A 23,796-nucleotide genomic window follows, 5' to 3' on the forward strand; every position below is an offset into this window, starting at 1 on the left:
ATTCTGACAGGAGCTGTGGAGTATCATACAGGGAATGAAAATGTTTTGAGGAACACACTTTTTCACTAAATGAATAAATATAGAAATAAAAAGCAAGCCAACAACTGGAGATGCAGAAAAGTAATCTGAGAGTTGAATTGCTAGTAGGAAGCCAGCTAGAGTAGTGCTACGTGACAAAGTGTGCTAAAGGAGAATAGAGGCTTTGAATTGTTTGTGTCTGTCTTTAGTATAGAAGATGTGGGACAGAGAGTGATGCTCAGACTACCTTTCTCAAGAAGGGATTCTGAACAACTGGACCAAACAGTGGTGACGGGGTATGAAATTTTAGGCTGTATTGCCAAATTAAAAATCAACCAATCTGAGACTGATTACAAAACTGAACTTTGACCCAATGTGAAGCAGCTATGGAAAAGGCAAGTTATCCATCATGGATCACTAGGAGAGGACAAATATAAAACTACCAATGCAGTAATGCTTTCATGTGCACATGTAGTGATGCCATGCTTGAAATACTCCACATAGTTTGGTTACTGTAACTCAAAATGATATTATGGATCTGGAAAAAAGCAATCAAATTATCAGAGGTCTGAAGATCTTCCCATGAAGAAAGGATACAATATTTAGGCCTTTTAGGTTTTAAAAAAAAGGATATAGAATTTTAGAAGAAATGCATAGGTAGAAGTTGTTTATCCTTTTTGGTAATGCCAGGACCTGAGTTTATGGGGATGAAGCTGCTGGACTAGATTAGCTTTTGGCCTGATCTTGTGGGTTTCTTTGTGTTTTCATGGTTTCCTTTCTGCACTCTAACTTTACTGAATTCCCACTTGAGGGCACTCCTGAGATGCTTACAATTCTGGCTTCCCTTCTCCAACCTGATGTTAGAAAAGGACTTAGTATTCATGCAGCAGCCTGTGTCTGTCTGCTTAGATAAATACAATGCCTAACTTGGTGCCTGTCCAGATCTGATCTAGCATGGGACTGGAACTGGAAGTGTGTGCCTAATTGTACAGTACCTTGTTTCCTGCCTGTCAGAATTTTATCCATTGCTTAGAACCAGATTATTGGCAAGCTAGTTAGTTGACCACTGAGTACATACTGTATTTATTCATATATGTAGACATATTTGGCTTATCTGTGATAAAAATGATGTTCAGGCAGCTTGCAAATAAAAATCAGATGAACACTGATAAAAGACCTTACCATAAAACAAAAGAAAGGCAGTAAAGACATTCTCATAAAACAGCATCATGAGATCTTGTAAAACAGCATCATGAAACTGTGTTGGCAACAGTCAACTAAAACTATAAAATCAAATGTTTTGAATTTGAAGGAAAAAATGCTGTTGGAATAGAAAAGCTCTAAGTGTTTGTTTTAAAAGCAGGCAAAGAGAGGGCCGAGCAGCGCTTGGGGTGCTGTTTTGCAAGTGCTTCCTACCACCTTGGATGTGTCATAGAGCCGCTTTAGAAGTACTGTAGAAGGAAAGATTCCTTCCCTCTCGGCCAATATTTCAGCAGTTGACACCTCTTCTTCCTATCACACCTGTTTTCTCCAAAACCACAGCGTAATGTTCTTTTTTTAAACAGTTGTTTTTGAAGTTCATTTGGATTTTAAAATTTTGATCAGATTTTTCAAAATCTGTATTGCTGAAAAAAAAGGTTTTTTTTAAAAAAATACCCTTATGTGATGATAGTTTTAATTTAAGATGTGTTACAGCTCAAATGAGGGACGTGGTGGCGCTGCGGGCTAAACCGCAGAAGCCTGTGCTGCAGGGTCAGAAGACCAAGCAGTCGTAAGACCGAATCCACGTGACGGAGTGAGCTCCCGTCGCTTGTCCCAGCTCCCGCCAACCTAGTGGTTTGAAAGCATGCAAATGCAAGTAGATAAATAGGGACCACCTCGGTGGGAAGGTAACAGCGTTCCGTGTCTAAGTCGCACTGGCCATGTGACCACGGAAGATTGTCTTCGGATAAAACACTGGCTCTATGGCTTGGAAACGGGGATGAGCACCGTCCCCTAGAGTCGAACACAACTGGACAAAAATTGTCAAGGGGAACCTTTACCTTTTACAGCTCAAATATGACATTCTGGAATAAATTCTAATTCTGTTTTGTTTCTCATAATCTTTTAAATACATTTTAAGGTAGAATCCAATAGATCTTGAATTTAGTCTTCAATTTTGTTGTATTCCATAAATATCTGTATAGGTTAATCTGTCTGTCTCTCCAAGTACAGTATTTGCTTAGTTTAGATAATTCCATCAGAAAATTTTACAGTTTTCAAACTGGGCCTGTGACTTCAGAGATAATACTTGCTATCATAAATACATGGAGGGAAGAAATGACAGACCTGATCAGCCCCATTTTCCAACTTGTTTAAAGTCATTTCTGGAGCTCTCCACCCCCTGCCACGATAGAATGTTGGAAATGCATGGGAGTTCTAATAAAATCTTCATTTTCCTGCAATGATCCTTATTCCTTTGGAGTGGCAACCCAATTATTGTCCCTCTGCAGCTTCTCAGATGGAAGTGTCAGTAGATAGAAGATTATTGTATTAAGATTGTAGTGACCATGAGGGAAATTAACTGATTTAAATCTAATCTGCCTTGTAACTGTGTGATATTTAGAAGGATGATTTTTTAAATCCTTTCCTCAGCTCCTGTAGCTTTCTAGTTTCTCGCTGTAGAGGAAGAAAACTATCTTTGCCTCTTCACTGTTGTTTTTATACAGATGATCAGTAAGCAACTTTTTCTGACTACAGAGAACAGGGGCCACCTTACTTCAAGTGTGCCCAGAAGCTTCCCCCTTCCCCTGCAGTGCAAAGTGGAGATGAAATCACTGCTTAGTTCTTGCTTAATAGGCAGATTTTAATGTTGATATGTGGTCCCAAGGATTCCTATCTCACTTAAACAAGATATCACTGTGACAATTTTGTTTATGTTTTAGAAGTGCGGCCTCCATACCCCATCACAGTTTGTAGGGTTTTTGAAAAAGTTTCCTTCTGAATGTTGAAAAAGTGAGTCTTAGGGGCTTCATTTCTTCTCAAAGATCAACCTCATGATTCAGTATTTGTTGCTAACTTCGCCGGACATTTAATCAATACTTCTTCCCTTGCTCCTTTCTGCAATGTTGCGATGAAGCTGTAAACGTCCAGAGAAGAAAAACGGGCAGGCTGGATTGTTAAGATGGGCAACTCGCATAAAATAACAAAAAGTTACTATGTGAAAGGTGCCTCTCTTGATTGCTTAGTTTACTGGAAGAATTCAGAATGGGTATTTTTGGAAATAAGTTGCAATTTTAAGACCTAGTGTTGTTTGTTTGTTTAATAACTTGCGATAAGGTATGGGATACAGAGGTTAAAGGGGGGTGTAAGGGGAAAAAGGAGAGGGGGGAAAACACAAAATTTACCGACATCCAATCTATTCATATTGCAATCTCAAAATCAAACTTTCCTCTTTTCTACTATTGGCTGCCCTCCCAAGTTTTAAGTCACATTTACATCCTAGTTAAGATCTATATTATTCAAACACTATCTGGTGACTTGAACCATTTCTAAAATAAATCCCATCGTTCAGTTGCCTTTTGTATCCGACAGTCTTTCAACACTTCTGATAAAATGTCCATTTCTGCCACTTCAGGACCTAGTGTTGTTTCTTGAAGAGTTTTGAGCATTTCTTTTTTATATTTTATCCTTGAATTCTTCCATTTGGCATGGAAGGCATGACTAAAGATGATTGAATTTGTTTCAAATAATGACTTCATCGTCTTCAAAGTCACCTTAAAATTCTATCATAAATATGGACCTTCAATCTGCTGGAGTTTTGAGAAGCCCAGAATTCTTCCAGAGACCATGTGTGCTGTCTGAGTGTGACATCCTCTGCTGAGAGACTATAGTGTTTGCAGCAGCTGGTCAGTTCTGGACAACACTGCATACCAAGTCAGCTTATTTTGGTAGATTAGTTAAGGGATCTTGCTTGGAATCTTCGCCTTCGTATTTCTGCAGCAAGTTGTTCTGGCAAAAAGAAGGAATATGCACCTGCCGAAGAATTATTTACATGGTTCATGTACAGAAGCGAATCATTCCAAACAGAGCAGCCATCCTTCTAGACTATTTGACTAAAATGTCAGCCCTCCTGCTTATACATGAGAGGTAGAAGACAATAAAGTAAAGCGAAATGAAGTACCCTTATTACTTCCCATTACATGCCTGAGCCACTGAGAGAATTACGCTAAGGGTAATTGTAGTGGGCATGGATAGGTATCAGAGGCCTGATCTATGAACCCAAAACCTCACATTTGTCCTTCAAATCAAGGAGCTTTGTTTTGTTCTGTGGCAGAATATGGTTTCTTTTAAAAGAAATTGTCAGAATAATGGTGATTCTGGTGAAACAAAGGGAAGCATAGGGCATGCTGTCACGGTGTTTAGGCTTTTGATATTAGAGTTATGTAAATTCACTATTACAGGAACATGTGACATGAATAATGGATGTTAGTGTTCCTTTTGGTTCGTGGGTGATGTTTAGGTGATGATCTCCCAGTTGTTTCATTCAAGTTTTTTTCTACATGCATGAACATTAGAAACCTGTTTACAATGGCAGAAATATGCAGAGGGGCAACTTTGTTGGTCTGTGGTCTATTGTTGCTAAACCAACACAGAGTTTTGTGGCATCTTAAAGAGTACAAAATTTTGCTTGTCATAAGCTGTTCTAGTGACACCAGCCTACTTTTTCAGATGCATGTTTAATTTGTAGCTGAAGTCCTTAAAGCTCTGTAGACCAACAACCCCACAACAGACAAACCAGTAGATACAAAAGGAATAGCTGTAAATGGTCTAATATTCAACACACTGCACCTTATGCATGTGTGACATACAGGGAAGATTTGGAAGATGGTGCCACAGAAAATGGAGGCTTATTATTATAAGTCTCAGATTGTCAACTATAAAACTGGGAGAGAAGGTTATTTTATTGTAAACATCTTTCAACCTCTTCACAACTGTTTTGTCAGATTTAGAAGAACTTGTGTTGGAAATACCGCCATAGAATTCAGGAGAACTTTTAAATAGAACAGATATTTGATTATGTCTGAATGCAGGTGAAGCAGCTAAAAGATGCTTAATTCCCCATCCCTCCCATGTTTCTGTATATGCCTCTTCTAGGTTGCACCCCTCGGAAGTGTGGAAGGGGGGTTACAGATGCCCTAATCAACAGAGAGGAAGCTGAGAGAATCCGTAGGTAATTTTTCCTTTTAGAAATTAAATTGTTTGTTTGAAGACTTGACAAAATGTATCATGTGGTGAACTGATAATAAAAGTTAGAGATGCTTTTCATAGAGTACTATCCCTTGGGGAAAGGATAGATTTATACCTTACAAGTAAATAACCTCTGTGTGTGTGTGTGTGTGTGTGTGTGTGTGGTGTGTGGTGTGTGGTGTGTGTGTGTGTATAAAAATTATTGGTAGAGATACCGTTGCAGGTTGTTTGAGCTTGTCACGGAAAGCTAATCCCATTGGAACTTGTGTAGATAGAACCTGGGACAAAGCCCTTTCTTTTGGAGTGTGCATTTTTGCCATTGCTCTTTATAGCCCCTCTGGTTGTAATGTTGGCAGCAACATGAACTATTGTTGAGGCTAGACAGAATTTGAAGTAAGTGTTCTCCAATCAGTCCCCATGTGCTCAGACGTGACCAAGCCACTGTATGCCTTAAGCCCAAATCACCGATAGCCTGTTTTCTTATGGGGAAGTTTCCATTTTGGAGCAAGCATGTAGCCTCTATTAAAGCAAAGTTCAGATATGTGTTCTACTGCAAGACATTAAGCAAGCAAAGGCGCACTATTCCTGTGGTTGGTCCCCTTTGTCAAACTGGTCTGCAGGCAAGGAAATGTACATCTCGAATGGGCTGTTGTGTGACTGCTCTTCTGTAAACTGTAAGAAAGTAACAGATTTCGTTCATTAGTTGCTTTCTAATTTCTCATCATTTTCAGCAGTAAACTTGGGCCACATCACGTGCCTCAACTGAGATATTATTTATTCAGTTTTATTTATTTTCTTGCTTTTACCCCGCCCATCTAGATTCAACGAATATTAAACTCTTCCTCCTCTTCATACAGGCTCTTATATTCCAACAGAGCCATGTTACAATGCTGCTGCTATAAATTGCCCTTGTAGTCAGAATTAGAGATGGGCACAAACGGCTAGCTCAGCAGTTCATGCTGGTTCATTTACCGACTGAACAGGTGTCCAGGACCTCCTAGCCCCGCCTTGTCTGGCACCTACTCAAAGGCAGCACCCAGAGGAGGCGGGGTAGGAGAACCATGGGCACTGGCTCTGAGTGGGCACCTGCCAGAGGAGGCGGGGCTAGGAATCACTGAATAGCTGTTTGGCCAGTAAACAAATATGCATGAACCACCAAACGGGCGGTTCATGCCCATGTCTAGGACTCAGGATACATAGCTCAGATGCCTTCGCACTAAGAAAAGGAGCAATTGTCTTGGCTTCTTCACAGTGACCCTACCCTGGAGATGATTTGAAGCCCCACTTTCTATAATCTTGATGCTCATCACCAGGGTTTAAAAGGTAAGTTGTTTCTGTTATTAAAAGCATGGTCTCCATGCGTGTGTATGAAAAAGAGAGAGAGAAAGAGAAAAAAGGCTGTAAAACTAAGCTGTTTCTTCCCTACCAATGAGGACAAGTCTTACATGATACACAGTGCTAAGTAGTAAACAATTGTGCCAGAACCTTGTTTTGAGACTGTTGTTTCATCCACAGAATAGCAGAGAGGGGACTCTCCCTTGGAGGATCGGATGGAGGGGTGAGCAGAGTTCTGTTACTTCATATATTCTTCTGGTGTCCAAGCAAGATTCCACAGCCTTTATTTCACAGGGTTCTTGGGGTGGAACGTCAGGATGAGAAAGAGATGTAGGACTTGACTACACTTGATAGTAGACATTCAGTTCAGTTACCAATAGGGGTTTTCGGTTCCCATGTTTCGATGGTAGTAGAATCCAGATTTTGTTATCCTTCTGTCACCAGAGCGATGCGAACAGCATCCATGAAACGTTCATTCCTCCTAACTGCAGAATAGACTGTCTTTGTCAGAGATCAGCTTGGTAGAGAAGAAACAAATGCATGGAGGTTGGGGGCAAGCTTCAGAAATGTGCTTCATTGGTTTGTCTATGGATGCCTCCTCAGGCAAGATCCAGGAAGAGAGCCTGCTTGGTCATGATATTTAATACCTGTTGGGTTTCTGACTCTTAATTCCAAACTTTTTCTTACTCTCTCCTCCTACTCATATAAATCCCATCCCACTTATAAAATCTGTGGGTTTTTTTGTGCAACTGATTAAAGGAAGGTGGTGGAGAATCCCTGCTCAGATCTCTTCTCAGCCATGACCTTCCCCTTATGGTCTTTGGCAGGACACCTGCTCTTACTCTAACATATCTCTTCTGTGCTTTGAAAAAAAGGCAGTGGAAAATGGCTGAGAAGTCAGAAGAATATCTGATTTCTCTCTTCTGCTTTAGAGGAAAAAAGGAGAGGTTGAAGCACAGGCAGGAAAGGTTTGTCTGAACAATCAACATGGCAAGCACCTCTTTCCTCAGTAGCCTTCCACAGTGTATGACATGCATGACAACACATGGCTGGTTAACATGAGTAAGTGAAGGTGTCATAATTTTTTTTTTCAAAAAATCAACTTCTAACTTGCCATCTTAGTACATTTCACCCCTGAATCCTAAAGCCATTGATTTGGAAGAAAGCCTCTTTATTTCAATGGGACTTTCGGAAATCTTTATTAAATGAAAGTTGAAAGGGAGGAAAGGAAGGTGATCTAGTGCATTGATATATAAAGAAAATGGTAAAAACAGAGGAGAGGGGAAAGGAAAAAAGACATTTGAAAAATATATAATTAGAAGATAAGCAACTAATTAAAGCAGATGAAATTGTTTGAAAGTGTTCTGCCCTGTCTCTATGTTAAAAAAGAGTGAATGCAAACATCAGCAAATGTGTCTCCTGCACCTATACTCAGCAAATAATGTGTCTCCTGCACCTATACTCAGTGTTGTGAATCAAGAGTGGATCTGTCCTTCCAGTGCTGTACCAAAAATAATAAAAATGTATCAATCAAATAATAAAAATAAAGTAAAACATATAACATAATATTCATAAGATATAAAAATGCTCTTTCCACTCCATACTTTTGATATGAAGAAAGATTCTATATATTAGTGATATAGTTTAAGTGAACATTTGTGTTTTATCAAATAGTGATTGTTATAGACTAATTTTAATAATCTTATGAATGTCAAACCAAAAATAGCACAATTGTAGGACAAGGCCAGACCACCTAATTCCCAGTTTTTATCTTCATCTGCTAGAGGTCTGTAACCAATTCTTGTTTAAACATGCTGAGGTCTCCTTAAACTGCAAAAATTGGGGTTTCTTCTGTGGTAGCCTTATTTTAAGAACAAAGCAGCTGCTATCAGCTTGAGACATCGCTGTTTAACCCTTTTGGGCTCAAGAGCTGCATCCAGTTTCTGGACGGGAAGAGAAAGATAAAGAAGACTATTGCTGGGCCCTGACTTTGCTTTTAAATTATTCTGATCAAGCCCACATTTCTGTGTTAATTAAACTAATATCCTCTTTCTTTATTAAACAATGTTTATTCAGGTTCAGAATTTTGGATTCAGTAGTGGGGATCACATGACTGGGATTTCTGTTGTGGGTGAAGTGGCTTCATTTGAGTGAATTCATTCCTTGGCCCTTGCTCTCCAGGTGTTTCTAACCTGGTTAATTTCCTCATGACTGTTTTCTGGCTCCTTGGACTTTGGAATGACATAGATGAAAGCAAATTCAGATACTTATGGGCATTCAGATGTTCTAATCCTGTTGTAGGTAAAGGTCAATCATTTTTCATTTTGGCTTTTTGGGTTGTTTCAACATTTTCTTCATTAGAAATGTTACAATTTTTATGGCTAAACAAAATTAAGAAAGAACACCATCAATGACCATTTATGGCCATTGGAAGACTTCCCTATTGCTAGGTACAGAGCTTTATGGCTAGCATTTTAAACAATGCATTTCCCAACAAATAACATTTATCAAAAGTGCCACACAGCAAAGAGATGCCTTTCCATTGCATCTGGAAAAAAGATAGCAGCCTTCTTTGATAAGATAGTTGAATAAAAACATGTGTGTTTTTTTGGTCCCTGTGAATTCACACATGTGGATTCCTTTCACACACATCTTCTGAACCTTCAAGATGAACATGCTCTCCATTGTGCATGCTTCCCACCCTGTAACTAATCCTCAGTTCCCTTTTTGCTGCCATTGAGGTAGCAGCTTTCACTATCATTCTTCGTTCTTTGTTTAAAGATATATATATTTGTTGTCTTCATCGTGTTTATGTTCCCAGCAGGCCTATTTAAGAAGTGTGTTACTTGCACAAATAAAATACTGATGGATGATCCAAGTGCCTTTGCTACCTAGGTGAGGGGCATCAAACACAGAATTGCCAGATATGCTGAAAGTTCACCAAAGTAGCTGTCAAGAGCAGGCAGTCCCACTTTAAATTCTGCCTCTGGGACAAATTGTTACAAGTGCTTGACATGATCACTAAGCAAACTACTTCAATTTCTACAGGTTCTATTTGTAAAACTCCATTCAAGTGGATATTGATGGAGGCAATTGAATGTAAAACAACCTTGGCAAGACCCCTTGAGGATCCACCAATTCAGACTTTACAGCCTAGCCCAGAGACATCTACCCCTGGTGTCAAGGACAAGCCTTTGGTGTCAAAATCAATACCAATATCTAAGGAAGCAATAGCTTTCATGCAGAAGAAGAGGAATGAAGCCTACAGACTTGGAGAGCCAACCTGAAAGGACCAAGACTAAATCTAAGGCCATCAAACACTAATCTCCACGGCATCAACATCTCATCCTTTTCCACATCAGCGCTCACCTCATAATAAACACTGATGACCCAGATGACTTAGTCTGCTTGGGTTCCACATCCCAGGAGGAAAGGTCACAAAGTCATGTCTCTTCACCTGCATTCATCCACTCCCCGGAGTGGAGCTAGCTGAGTCAGGAAACTCTGAGCAAACGCTCTCCACCCTTTACAGAACCCAAGGGGTGTGCAGACTGAATTGCTCATATTCTGAGAGCAGTTCATGGCTCACCCTCTGACACTGCCTTGACCCTGAAAGAAAAGAGTTCCCTCTTATGGGCAGAGGCATTTGAAACCACACCACAGTCAAACTATTATGGGAGCTGTCCCCAGATGTGTTCAGCGGTAGATTGGATTGCAACCTGAATCAATAGGAAATGCAGAAAGTACTTTTCATGGGCAGGTCATGGAAAAAAATTGCTGGGAGATACCTTTATGGCTTGTTGGACACTGAAACTATTTTGTTTTTTTCCTCCACTGTCTCTACTGCACAGAGTAGTAATAAAACTCTGCCAGGAGAAGGTCAGTGCAATACTGGTGGCCCCATGGATGCTAATCTGAAGGTGCCATCCCTGAAAGAGGTGAGGGGGATGGCATGTTGAAATAGGGCCTTCTCGACTGCTGCCCCCCTCCCTATGAGATCCGCCTGGCACCAAAACTTTTGGCTTTTGGGCGCCGGGCAAAAATCGTTCTGTTTAGCCAGCATTTTAATTAAATAGTATTCTTTAGCTGGCCATATGAGCAGCAGGATTTATTAATATTAATGTTTTAATGATTGTTTTTAATATAGGATGTTATTATAATATTGCCTATTTTTAATGTTTTTAATGTTTTTAAAGTTTTAATGTTGTATGCCGCTCAGAGGCCACTGGTAATGGCGTGGCTAAAAAAAATCTTGTAAATAAATAAATAAAATAAGGCAGCCCTGGTTCGCAATTCTCAGGCACATGGCAAGTGGATATGTATCACCTATCATTAATTCTGTGCTGGATCACACAGGACCAAGGGACAGTCAGTCCATCACCTGGACTTAGCCCAGCTGAGACAGGCAGTTTGGGGAATGCGCCAGAATTAATAATTTTGCTCACCAGGAGTAATTATAATGGGGAAAATTCATAGATTTTACATAATCACTGCAGCAACCCTACCTTCCACCTAAGCTTCACATGGTTCTCCATTTCTTGCAGCACTTGAAGGAGAGAGGATTATCCCATTCTTCTATTACAGTCTACTTGTCAGTGTTTGTGGCATATCAGGCTCAAGGTTCTGCAGCTTCTCACTTTTTTTGGAAACCCACCCTCAAAGGACTTTTGAAGAGTCTAACAAAGGTTTACCCAGCCACCAGAGCCCTGCCGCTGTAGTGGTCACTTACCTTAGTGCTTACACAAGTGGTCACTTACCTTAATGCCTACACAACTTGTGAAACTGCCATTTGAGCCCATGGCAACTCCAGATCTCAGGCTGCTGACTTACAAGACCATGTTCCTGGTTGCAGTCCCTTTGGTATGCAGGGCTAGCCAACTCTGCATCCTCCGACATGACCCACTTTTCCTACACTTCCATAAGGATAAGGTGACAACTGTTTTCTGATTTTTCTTTCCTACCTAAAGTAGTCTCCAACGTTCACCGAAATCAAACCATGATACTCCCTACTTTGTTCCCTTCACTCACCTTGGTGGTGGAAAACTTGCTTTATAACTTGGATGTCCGCAGGATGTTGGCCTTTTACAAGTTGAGAATGAGACACTTCTTTTTGGTTATTATTTTATTTTTTAACATAAAGGGTGACAAAGGAAAAGGGGAGTTGGGATTTGTAAGGGAAAGGGATTTGTGAGGGAGAGGGGAAACCATAACATACTAATATCCAATCTATACCTATTGCCATATCAAATCTAAAATCATTCTAAAATCATTCTATTTGCTCTTTTCTGCCTTGTGTATAAAGTTTCCATTTCACTATATATATTCAGCTACTACCTGTTAATTCAGTCCATTTATAAAATAAGTCCCATCTTTCTGTTGCCCTTTGCAAGGGTTGATCTTTCATAACTTCTGATAAGATATCCATTTCGGCTATTTCCCGTATCTTTTCAATAAGATCTTCTTGTTCCGGTAGCGCCGTGCTTTTCCAATTTCTAGCATACATAATTCTGGCTGCTGTGATAGTGTATATAACTATATGTTCCTTTGACTTATCTATGTTATCGGGTATCATACTTAATAGGAACAATTCTGGGGTTAGTGGTACTTTACAAAGCAAAATTTGTTGTAACATAACATGTACTCTTTTCCAATATTTTTTCGCTACCCCACACGACCACCACATATGATAGTAACTTCCCATTTGTGTTTCACATTTCCAGCACTTATTTGATACATCAGTATACATCTTTGACAGTTTTTCTGGGGTCATATGCCACCTATAGAACATCTTATATATATTCTCTTTAAAATTAACCGATCTTGTGAGCTTTATGTTATTTTGCCATATTTTCAGCCATTGATCAATATCAATGTTGTGCCCTATATTTTGTGCCCACTTAATCATAGGTTCTTTAACCATTTCCTCTTGTATTTGAATTTCCAACATATAATTATACATTTTCTTAACAATTTGTTCTTTTGAACCCAATAACAATTTATCGAAGATAGTTTGTTCAAAGTAGAAACCTTCTATTTTATCTTTTGTATATCTAGATTCTAGCTGTATTCTAGGCCACCAGTCTAAATAAACATTCTGCGACTCTAATTCCTCTTTAGATCTTAATTCACCGTCCATTTTTAATAGATCTTGATATCTTAGAAGATTTGCTTTTGTCATAAGATTGGGTTGTGTAAAGGCTTCTATCGGAGACACCCGTGCAGGTATTTTGTAATAAACTTGTTGTGTAATCTTTCTCCACGTTCCCAGTAAAGCTTTCCTTATCATATGTGTATTAAATTTTTTTTGTTCTTTGTCCTTTTTATACCATAGATAAGCATGCCAGCCTAGTTGCAAATCATGTCCTTCCAAGATAAGTAATCTATCATTTTCTAGAGTTATCCATTCTTTTATCCAATCTAGAATACAAGCTCTGTAGTACAAATCCAGGTCAGGAAGACCAAAGCCACCCCTCTGCTTAGCATCTTGCATTGCCTTAATTTTAATTCTTGGTTTTCTACCTTGCCATATAAATCTCATAATTATCTTATTAAATTCTTTTAAAAATGACTGCTTTAATACAATAGGAATTGACTGAAATAAGAATAAGATTTTTGGCAAGATAGTCATTTTAATCGCTGCAATTCTTCCCGACAACGATAGTTGTAATTTATCCCATTTCTCCAAATTGTTCTGTATCTCCTTCATTAGTTTCATGTAGTTATCTTTGAATAATGTGCTTGTCTTCTTTGTGATTTGTATTCCCAAATATCGTATTTTCTTCTCCTCTTGGAAGTTCATCTTCTCTATTAACTCTTGTCGTTCCTGTTCTCTCATGTTCTTGGTAAGTAATTTAGTCTTCTTTTGGTTTATTCTCATTCCTGCCATGTCGCCAAAATTTTTTAACATTGTCATTAAGTTTTCTATTGAATCCAATGGTTCTTCCAATATAATAATTAAATCATCCGCAAAGGCCTGAAGTTTGTAGACTTGACCTTTCACTTTTAATCCTTTCAATTCCTTTTTATTTCTAATTTGTTCGTTAAGTATTTCCAGAGTCAAAATAAATAGGAGTGGGGAGAGTGGACACTCCTGTCTAGTACCTTTCTGTATTTGGATTTCTTTTGATAATTCGCCATTGATTCTTACTTTTGCCTTTTGTTCAGTATATATTGCTTTGATTAGTTTCGTAAATCTTTCTCCACCCTGCAGTGTTTCTAACGTGTGTATCATGAAATGCCAGTCAAGATTGTCAAAAGCTTTCTCCGCATCCAGGAATATCATGGCCATCTGTTTCTCCGGGTGTGCTTCGTAGTATTCCAGGGCATTTAAAACTATCCTTACATTATTCTTCATCTGTCTTTTGGGGAGAAACCCAGACTGATCTTGATGTATCAGGTGGATTAAAATTCTTTTTATTCTAGTTGCCAAAATAGTCACATAGATTTTATAGTCCACATTCAGCAGTGAAATCAGCCTATAGTTTTGTATTTCTTTGCCTTCCGTGTTTTCTTTATGTATAAGGGAAATTATTGCTTCAGCCCATGTTGCTGGTACAAAAATGGGAGGGACCTAACAGAAGCAGAAGATGTCAAGAAGAGGTGGCAAGAATACACAGAGGAATTATATCAGAAAGATTTGGATATCCCGGACAACCCAGACAATGTAGTTGCTGACCTTGAGCCAGACATCCTGGAGAGTGAAGTCAAGTGGGCCTTAGAAAGCCTGGCTAACGACAAGGCCAATGGAGGTGATGGCATTCCAGTTGAACTATTTAAAATCTTGAAAGATGATGCTGTTAAGGTGATACATGCAATATGCCAGCAAGTATGGAAAACCCAGCAGTGGCCAGAGGATTGGAAAAGATCAGTCTACATCCCAATCCCAAAGAAAGGCAGTGCCAAAGAATGCTCCAACTACCGGACAATTGCACTCATTTCACACGCTAGCAAGGTTATGCTCAAAATCCTGCAAGGTAGGCTTCAGCAGTATGTGGACCAAGAACTCCCAGAAGTACAAGCTGGATTCCGAAGAGGCAGAGGAACTAGAGACCAAATTGCTAACTTGCGCTGGATTATGGAGAAAGCCAGAGAGTTCCAGAAAAATATCTACTTCTGCTTCATTGACTATGCAAAAGCCTTTGACTGTGTGGACCACAGCAAACTATGGCAAGTCCTTAAAAAAATGGGAGTGCCTGACTACCTTATCCATCTCCTGAGAAACCTATATGTGGAACAGGAAGCAACAGTTAGAACTGGATATGGAACAACTGATTGGTTCAAAATTGGGAAAGGAGTACGACAAGGCTGTATATTGTCCCCCAGCTTATTTAACTTATATGCAGAATACATCATGCGGAAGGCTGGACTGGAGGAATCCCAAGCCGGAATTAAGATTGCTGGAAGAAATATCAACAACCTCCGATATGCAGATGATACCACTCTGATGGCAGAAAGTGAGGATGAATTAAAGAACCTTGTAATGAGAGTGAAAGAGGAGAGTGAAAAAACGGTCTTAAACTCAACATCAAAAAAACTAAGATCATAGCCACTGGTCCCATCACCTCCTGGGAAATAGAAGGGGAAGATATGGAGGCAGTGACAGATTTTATTTTCCTGGGTTCCATGATCACTGCAGATGGAGACAGCAGCCACGAAATTAAAAGACGCCCGCTTCTTGGGAGGAAACGATGACAAATCTTGACAGCATCTTAAAAAGCAGAGACATCACCTTGCCAACAAAAGTCCGAATAGTCAAAGCTGTGGTTTTTCCTGTTGTGATGTATGGAAGTGAGAGCTGGACCATAAAGAAAGTAGACCGCCGAATTGATGCCTTTGAATTGTGGTGCTGGAGGAGGCTCTTGAGAATCCCCTGGACTGCAAGGAGAACAAACCTATCAATTCTAAAGGAAATCAACCCTGAGTGCTCACTGGAAGGACAGATCCTGAAGCTGAGGCTCCAGTACTTTGGCCATCTCATGAGAAGAGAAGACTCCTTGGAAAAAACCTTGATGTTAGGAAAGTGTGACAGCAAGAGGAGAAGGGGACGACCAAGGATGAGATGGCTGGACAGTGTCTGCGAAGTAACCAACATGAATTCGACACAACTCCGGGAGGCAGTGGAAGATAGGAGGGCCTGGCGTGCTCTGGTCCATGGGGTCACAAAGAGTCGGACACGACTAAACGACTAAACGAACAAACTAGAGCAGCTGTCCTAGAATTGTTCAGTTGAGGAATTCAACTGAGAGACTTTGCGAAGCAGCAACTTCAACTTTCCTCAAACAATATAGACTGGATGTCAGGGCATTCGGCACAGCAGCAATCCCTTGACATCCCACCAGCCATTAACTTTGTCAATCATCCATATGTATGAGTCACAGAATAGACAAAGAAGAAGGACAGGTTGCTTACCTGTAACTGTATTTCTTCAGGTGGTCACTTGAATTCGCAGAACCCCACCCATCCTCCCCTCAGATTGCCACACAAGTGTTTTTTCTATATCAGCAGTAGACAGGGGAACTGTGGATTAGCTACAGGATGGGGAGTATGTGTATGGACTAACATTCTCTTTAGGCTGTAGAACTACAGTTAGAGGTAAGCAAGTTGTCCTTTCATTCCCCTCTTCTGTACCTCATTGCATTTCATGACCTACCGGGAAGCTTTGATAATTCTTTCATTTAGTATAACTATTTTATGTGTGGTCTGGTCATTTTGATTGACAGCTGTCTTGTCTTTGCAATTGGCAGTGGAAAATCCTTAAATTATTTTGAATGCCCAACAGCAGTTTGCCAGACCAGAAGAAAAATGAAAAATAGAAGGGAAGCCTGGCTACATGCGCTGGCAGTGGAGAAGGAAGAGAAGGAGGTAGCAGGAAGAGGTAGAGAGGTGACAAGGGCATTAGGAAGGGGGTGGGCGGACAGCAGGGGGGGCGAAGGCATTAGGTTCCCCTCTGCCAGGAACATACTGGGGAAAAATTACCCACAAACCGGTTCATTTTTCCAGGGTTCAGGGGTGGTTTGTGGGTAGCTACCCATGATTTGTCATTTTTTTTTTGACTCGTGTCCATCTCGAATCCTGATCCTTCATTTTACCCTTCTTTACCCTTCATAATGGCAACAGCCAAAAGTTTCCATGATTTTCTTCAGGTTGAGGATGGTAGACTCTTTTATGTTGGTTGTATGCCCATGAGAGAAAGGGGAAAAAGTGGATGCTATTTCTGTAGGAAGTTAAAATAAGTTGATCTTATTTAGCTTCACGATCAAGTTGATCTCTGAACCGTTGTCTTCAAAGACAGGATTTGCTGCAGTTTATGAAGCATGTCAGCTGTTGAAACCCTCTGGGATCCTTTCAGATATATTTTATTTATTTAAAAAACTTTAAAAATAACTATAATCCCTTGTAGACACACTGTACAAGAGTATAGCATCCATTCCTTCATCCTGTTAGATAAGCTGTCTTTCAGGTATGATAAACACAGTGGCATAGTTTTAACAGATTGAGCAGCTCACAGTGCTCTGCAGCCAATATATGGAGGTGTGTGAGAGAAGGGGGGCAGGACAGCAAAACATTGGGATAGGTACAAACACACATATAGTTGACAACAGAAAAGAGAGTGCAGAACATAAAATGAGAAATAACCATTAGAAGGCTTCAGGATATTATTCTGCAGGTGTGCTGAAGAGAAACTGGTAGCAAGGACTACTCCTTAATACTGTTAGTTAGGTATTAGGGAATCTTTCAGTGTATAATGCTGAAGCAGAGCAATAGGGATTCATTTAGAGAGGATTTGATCTTAGTATGGTCTCAAAGTCTGCATGATGTATTTCTGTAAATAGAACTACGATGCAACCCCTGTTTGAATCTTTGCTTCCTCAGAAATGTCACTTTGACTTTTCTTATATATGCTGCATAAGTCTGTTCCAGTCCTTCATTCCCTCTTATAAATTGTAATTTTATTCTGTCTAATATACTTAATCTGAATTTATTGTCACCGCTGTTATCGTTAGAACAGAAGTGCATCTTCATTTATAGTGTATAATAGGGGTGTGTGTGTGTGTTTTTATGTGTGTGTATGAACCGCCCAGAGTAGGCACATTCTAGATGAGCAGTATATAAATCTAATAAATAAATAAATAAAATATGTGTGTTTTTGCAGTGTTTATATACATCCACCCGGTGTGGTTAGAAACAACAGGAAAAAATGGGCTCAGTTGTCACCATCTTGCAATGGAAATGTTCTTTACCACTGGCCTCATCAAGTTAATATAGAGTTGAACATGAAGATGCTGTGGCCTTATGTCATGCGGCCAGGAAACATTTGTTGTGTGATTTAAAAAACGGCATGGGTTTTTTCTCAGGCTATTGTTCCTAAAAATATTCCTTGCCCAAGCAAGCAGGAGCTGTTGTTTGAAAAGCAGTTGCTTGGTGATGGCATGAACTTAGCTTGAAGCAGCTCCCTCCCTAGGCAAGGAATGACTGCTATGGGTTTACCTGTGGTTTAGCAATTTGTTTATTGTGTGTTATCTGTGGCCTCCTTACATGTAAAGTGCAACAACTTGCCACAGCATACATGGCAGTTTGTACCTTCCTGGTGCGTTTATGTTCTTCGCTACTCTCCAGTATGCCTGTTCTTCACCCTGTTCATCTCCTGGGAGGAGAAAAGACAAGATTAGTGCTTTTTCTGTTATATATATTTTTTCATACCATACTTGTATCCTCTGTTCCAACTCATCTGCATTTTGTTGCCATGGATGCCAGGAGCATCGCTTCAATGAAATTATTTCTTTACATCTGGTTGCTTCACCTGGATATTTGTGAAGGCTAATTTTGTGTTATCAGAACTGGTGCCCATGTATTTTGATCAAGGTTGTGTGAAATAATTTAATGTTACTGCTCTTCATTGAATGAATGAATGAACGAATGAACGAATCCCCCATCACTGATGAACAATATGAAAGAACAATCTGTCTGACAGTACTGCAGTCAGACTACTCACAACCTGATTTCAATCCCAACGGGCTCAGGTGACTTGTTCAAAGTTGACCCAGGCTTCCAAGGTTGGTAGGTACCTAGCTTGCTAGGGGTGGGGGTGGCAATGTGCAGCCCCCCAAATTAAACTGTAAACTGTCCAGAGAGTGCTTTAAGTGCTATGGGGCAGTATATTAGCAGCACATGTTGACTTTTACTTTAATCTAGCAAGGGGTGTACTGCAATGAGCACAGAATAGTAATCAAAACAAAGTAACTGTCCTTGATTGCTGACATTTTCTTTTGTTGAAGCAAATTTGCCTTGACTACAATACTCATTTTGGCTGTGCCTTCACGAATTTGGCTGCTTCTCTGTGAAATGTAATTATTGGATTCCTCCTTCTTGTCATACTGAGCTACTTTAGAGCATCATAGCCAGCTTGAAACCTTTTTTTTTCTCCTACACAGTTAGGTTGGGAATTAAACGATGGACTTCATTTAACAATAATCAAGAGCCAACATGATTTTCATATCTCACAATGTCAGTTGGGGTGGGGCAGTTTGTTGGAGTGTTTTCAAATGATGATAGCAGCTGTTGCTAATAAGCTAGAAGGCAATATAGAACCTTAGCCGCAATATACTTCCCTTACTTAACTACAACAATCATTGTAGATTTAGAAGAGGTAGCCATGTTAATCTGTGAAAGCGGTTCAGGCAAAACCTAAAGGAAAAAATTAATAATATATATTTTTTAAATTAAAAAGACAAAAACCCATAGCACCTTAAAGATTAAGTGTTACATTGTTATGTGAAGTCCACTTCTTTGGGCATATCAAGTGATATGTCAGGCTTTTTGGCCATATGGTGGTTTGTAGGAGGAGGAGAACATGACTGATTGTGGTCGATGCAGTGGAATCTAATGCAAGTGCATTGTTGGATTCTGACCTTTGCCTTCCGAAGCATCTGCTGTGAGATGGCTTTTTGCGAAAGCTAAAGCTAAAACACTTGACTTTTAGTGATCTTTAGCATAGATGATCTACCATTTTTTTTATTGTCGTCCATGTAGCCTTTGACATTTAGGATTTCATATCTTCTCTTCTCAAAAGTTAATTCTCTCCTTCTCCAACCCCATGTTCACCTTAATCATTTACTCTTTAGTACTAATCACTGCTGCATTTTTTTCATGCCTGTAGTTTTTGCTTTTCCCCATTCTCCTTTGATTTCCCACCAGCTGCTCGTTTTTACATGGGTAAATAATTTTCTTTACCGTGTGGTACTCCAGACTTTGCTGTGTTTGATAGAAGCAAACAGGGTGGCGGGAGATAGTTATTACAGTAGGATCATGGTATCTGTGGGGGGTCGGTTCCAGGCCTTCCCCCAGTGGATGCTAAAAAATACAGAAGTATTGAACACTAGACATTGCATAGTCTCTTCTGGTAAATACACCCTGGAAATGCATATAAATAGGTATTTCTGGAGCGTTTTATTTAGTATTTTCAGCCAACAAATAAGTGAATCAGCGATGACTGATCCTGTGAATGGGAGTGTGTGTCCTACTGCACAATGCTTTGACAGTTAGCACAGGCAAACTGATGTCGGCTTTACATCCATGTGCTGCCCTGCAACATATATATATGGCTGACTTCATCTTGCCCCAGTCCCTGACTTGTGTGGGGAATATTTATAACTGATGCAGCTTAAAAGTAGGTGTCTGCAATTGCACAGACAGGGATATGGCCTGCAAAGAGTCTCCCCTTTTTAGCGGTTGCTGATTTGTTTCCTTCGGTTTTGTTTTCAATCTCAGGCTTCCATTCTGGACTTACACTCTGGAGCTCTTTCTTTGGGGAAGCATTTTGTCAACATGTACAGGTAACACAGAGGCCCAGTGCCCTTTTTGCACTGCCCTCCGTAGTGTTCTTAGCTTACTCCATTAGAGGGATTTATAAAGGGGGGGAGAGGAGTCTTCAGACTCAGCAGGCAGTTGATAGACTCTTCAGCAGTTTCCTGGCTTTTGCCAAAAGAGTCTATGATAATCAAGCATTATTAAGCTGTTCTTTTAGTAGACCACTGAAGTCATCACAAGTTGTAGTTCAGTCTGTAATACTGCCCGTACATTGGAAAGCAAAGCAAAATAAAATGTACCGTGATTGTAAGCTGGCAATCAGTTTTCCATTGCATCTATTAATTAATTGGAGTGGCTCTTCTTTGCTGATCTTAATAATTCTCATCCTGCAATACTCCCACTTCATGAAATAATTGCATGCTCACAGTGGTAGTTTAAGTAAATGTGTATTTGCCTTAACAAAAAAATCAGCAGTTGACTGGTGCAGAGGCTTCTTTGACGCTGATTTTGATTGTATGTTCTTTTTGGTTTATTACCCACCAGATACTTTGGTGATAAAATCCATGATATATTTACAGAAGAGGATTTTCAGTTATACCGGTAAGAGAAAACTAGTAATTATTTATTTCATACTTTCTTTCTTCTATTCAGCCTTCTAGTACAGCTTTAAGCCATGCTGAAGAAGCCCTAGAGCTGCATCTGAGAAAAGCTACATCTAAAGGCATTGTGATATTTTGTCCCCTGACAGCTTGTTACTGCTTGTTGCATAAGCAGAGTTGTGGATTTGGCATCATTGAAAATTTAGAACACTAGCAGTCCAACAAACTGTTTAATAGTATGGGGAAGACAAACTTGTAAGATAATCAGGAATTAATGGAAACCTATGCAGCCCAGGCAAGCAAGATGGACTTCAGTTTACAGAATAAATATCTAGAAATGACACATGCAGATGAACCAGACTGTAAGCAGTGGGGGAATGGAATGTATCACCAAAGCTGGTGCCAATCCAACCCTGAAGGAAAAGGACATGCAAGACTTCTCTTCTACATGAGCAACAGTCAGTCAGATTCTGTTGAGTAAAACTAGTTGATCATCCCGCCGAAGAGTGACTTTAATAGCTGTGCCTTCATATAGTCCAGCCTCTGGTTGTGGAGGTTCCTAATAGCCCCAGAGGAAGCAGAGCTGGGAATCCAAGATCCCACCAGGGTAGGAGTGGGGCAGACATTGCCGGCCTACTCTTTTTTTTTTCAGCCGCAGGAACCTTCTGTGCCATTGTTGCCATGTGAAGTGCAATTCTCCTTTAAAATGAGGTACATGGCCCCGTGTACTTCGTTTTGGTCGAAAAAAAGGTTTTGAAAATAAAATCAAAAGTGGATTTCTCACACATTACTTTGATGTCCAGGAAAGGGATCATATGATATCCACCTTGCAGTTATTTAGCCCTACATATAAACTAGTCAGTGTAGGATAGACTGACAAACTAGGACTGAGGAGACCTGGATTTGAATCCCTACCCAGCCATGGAAACAGTTGGGAGTGAGGGTCAACAATGGCGTCCCTTTTGTTGTTTAGTCGTAAAGTCGTGTCCGACTCTTTGTGACCCCATGGACCAGAGCACGCCAGGCCCTCCTATCTTCCACCGCCTCCCGGAGTTGGGTCAAATTCATGTTGGTTGCTTCAATGACACTGTCCAGCCATCTCATCCTCTGTCATCCCCTTCTCCTCTTGCCTTCACTCTTTCCCGACATCAGGGTCTTTTCCAGGGAATCTTCTCTTCTCATGAGATGGCCAAAGTACTGGAGCCTGAGCTTCAGGATCTGTCCTTCCAGTGAGCACTCAGGGTTGATTTCCTTTAGAATGGATAGGTTTGTTCTCTTTGCAGTCCAGGGGACTCTCAAGAGTCTCCACCAGCACCACAATTCAAAAGCATCAATTCTTTGGCGGTCAGCTTTCTTTATGGTCCAGCTCTCACTTCCATACATCACTACAGGAAAAACCATAGCTTTGACTATGTGGACTTTTGTTGGCAAGGTGATGTCTCTGCTTTTTAAGATGCTGTTGAGGTTTGTCATCGCTTTCCTCCCAAGAAGCAGGCGTCTTTTAATTTCGGGGCTGCTGTCACCATGTGCAGTGATCATGTAGCCCAAGAAAGTAAAATCTGTCACTGCCTCCATATCTTCCCCTTCTATTTGCCTTCTATTTGCCATCCCTTAATTATCCTTTAAATATATCACATATCTTGAGAAGCCTGTAAGTGTAGTTAAAAGTGACTTGACAACATATAATAACAGCAATGAAGGAGTAAGATCATTTTCTCCCATTACTGTTACAGAGGAAACATTTCAGAATCAGACATCTCTAATATTTAAGCATTTCTTCAAAACAAAACTGAATGTATTTGTTGCTACTATGGATGCCTTTTGTTTGTCCTCTGTTGTATTTCTACCTCTACATTTGAAGAATGCTCTCACGTCCCTTCTGTGACTTGCCTCCCCCGCACCTCCTCATGCAATGAATTCAGGCTTTCTAATTCACTCTAGTTGCTTGAGTTAGCTCATTTATTCAAATGAATGGACTTGATTATTTCTTAAATATAAATGACCAACACTGACTTTCATGTTCCATCTGTGAGCTGACCAGTATCCCTTGAATATTGTGCAGGGGTTATCCATACTCTCCTGTCTTATCGTCATTAGCACTGTTCTGTCCATTGTTGAAATTTCAATGCCACGAGACAAGGTGTCTCTTGAAAACTTTTGGTGTAAAAGTGTCCTGACACTGTTAAGTGAGTCTGGAGTTGCCCACTAATCTTGACATTTCGAATTGAAATTCAGAGAATGGGTCAACACTGGTCTCTGGTGCTGATGAGGACATATGTCAGTTCTCTCCTAGAAGGGAAAAGCGTGTATTTCTAGATTGTAAGAAGCCAGCCTTCTGTCTGCATCAGCCCTCCCTAGTTTCCGTACATGACACAAGCACAATCCCGATCAATACACACACTGCTTGTGTGATTATGAGCTTTGTTTCTGTGCTTCTTGGCATATTTATTTTCTCCAAAGATGGAAAGTAGTTTCAAGATGTTAAGCTTGCATTTGCTGAATTTCCATTCTAATAGTATTATATGATGTCTACCAAAGCAGCCGGCAAGTTTATTTTCCCAGATAACAGCTACATTTTCTTGATGGCAGGGGCCTTCCTTTGGCCCTCCAGATGTGTTATGCTACAACTGCTACTATACATATATATTTTTACCACCAATCATGCTAATTTACTGTAAGTCTGATGGAAATTGTTGGCCAAAACATCTGCAGAACCAAAGATTTCTCAAGGCATTTTAAATAAGCAATGGTGTGTTATAGAGTACACTTCTCACTTGCTTGCCCTAACTTATCAAAAGAGAATTAGAAA

At 40.0% G+C, this 23,796-nt stretch overlaps 1 protein-coding gene across 2 annotated transcripts in view; it reads left to right on the plus strand.

The window, feature by feature from the left end:
- The window catches only part of OGFOD3 (2-oxoglutarate and iron dependent oxygenase domain containing 3), a 56,591-nt gene that overhangs the window by 6,766 nt on the left and 26,029 nt on the right, over positions 1 to 23,796 (plus strand). For both annotated transcript variants that reach the window (XM_020785925.3, XM_072990446.2), the window contains exons 3-6: positions 5,155 to 5,230; positions 6,763 to 6,805; positions 20,350 to 20,414; positions 20,932 to 20,988. In XM_020785925.3, coding sequence (XP_020641584.3) covers positions 5,155 to 5,230; positions 6,763 to 6,805; positions 20,350 to 20,414; positions 20,932 to 20,988 — 241 coding nt within the window. The remainder of the gene's footprint in view (positions 1 to 5,154; positions 5,231 to 6,762; positions 6,806 to 20,349; positions 20,415 to 20,931; positions 20,989 to 23,796) is intronic.

The sequence above is a fragment of the Pogona vitticeps genome, chromosome 2 (genome assembly GCF_051106095.1).
Source record: "Pogona vitticeps strain Pit_001003342236 chromosome 2, PviZW2.1, whole genome shotgun sequence".
Classification (NCBI taxonomy): domain Eukaryota; kingdom Metazoa; phylum Chordata; class Lepidosauria; order Squamata; family Agamidae; genus Pogona; species Pogona vitticeps.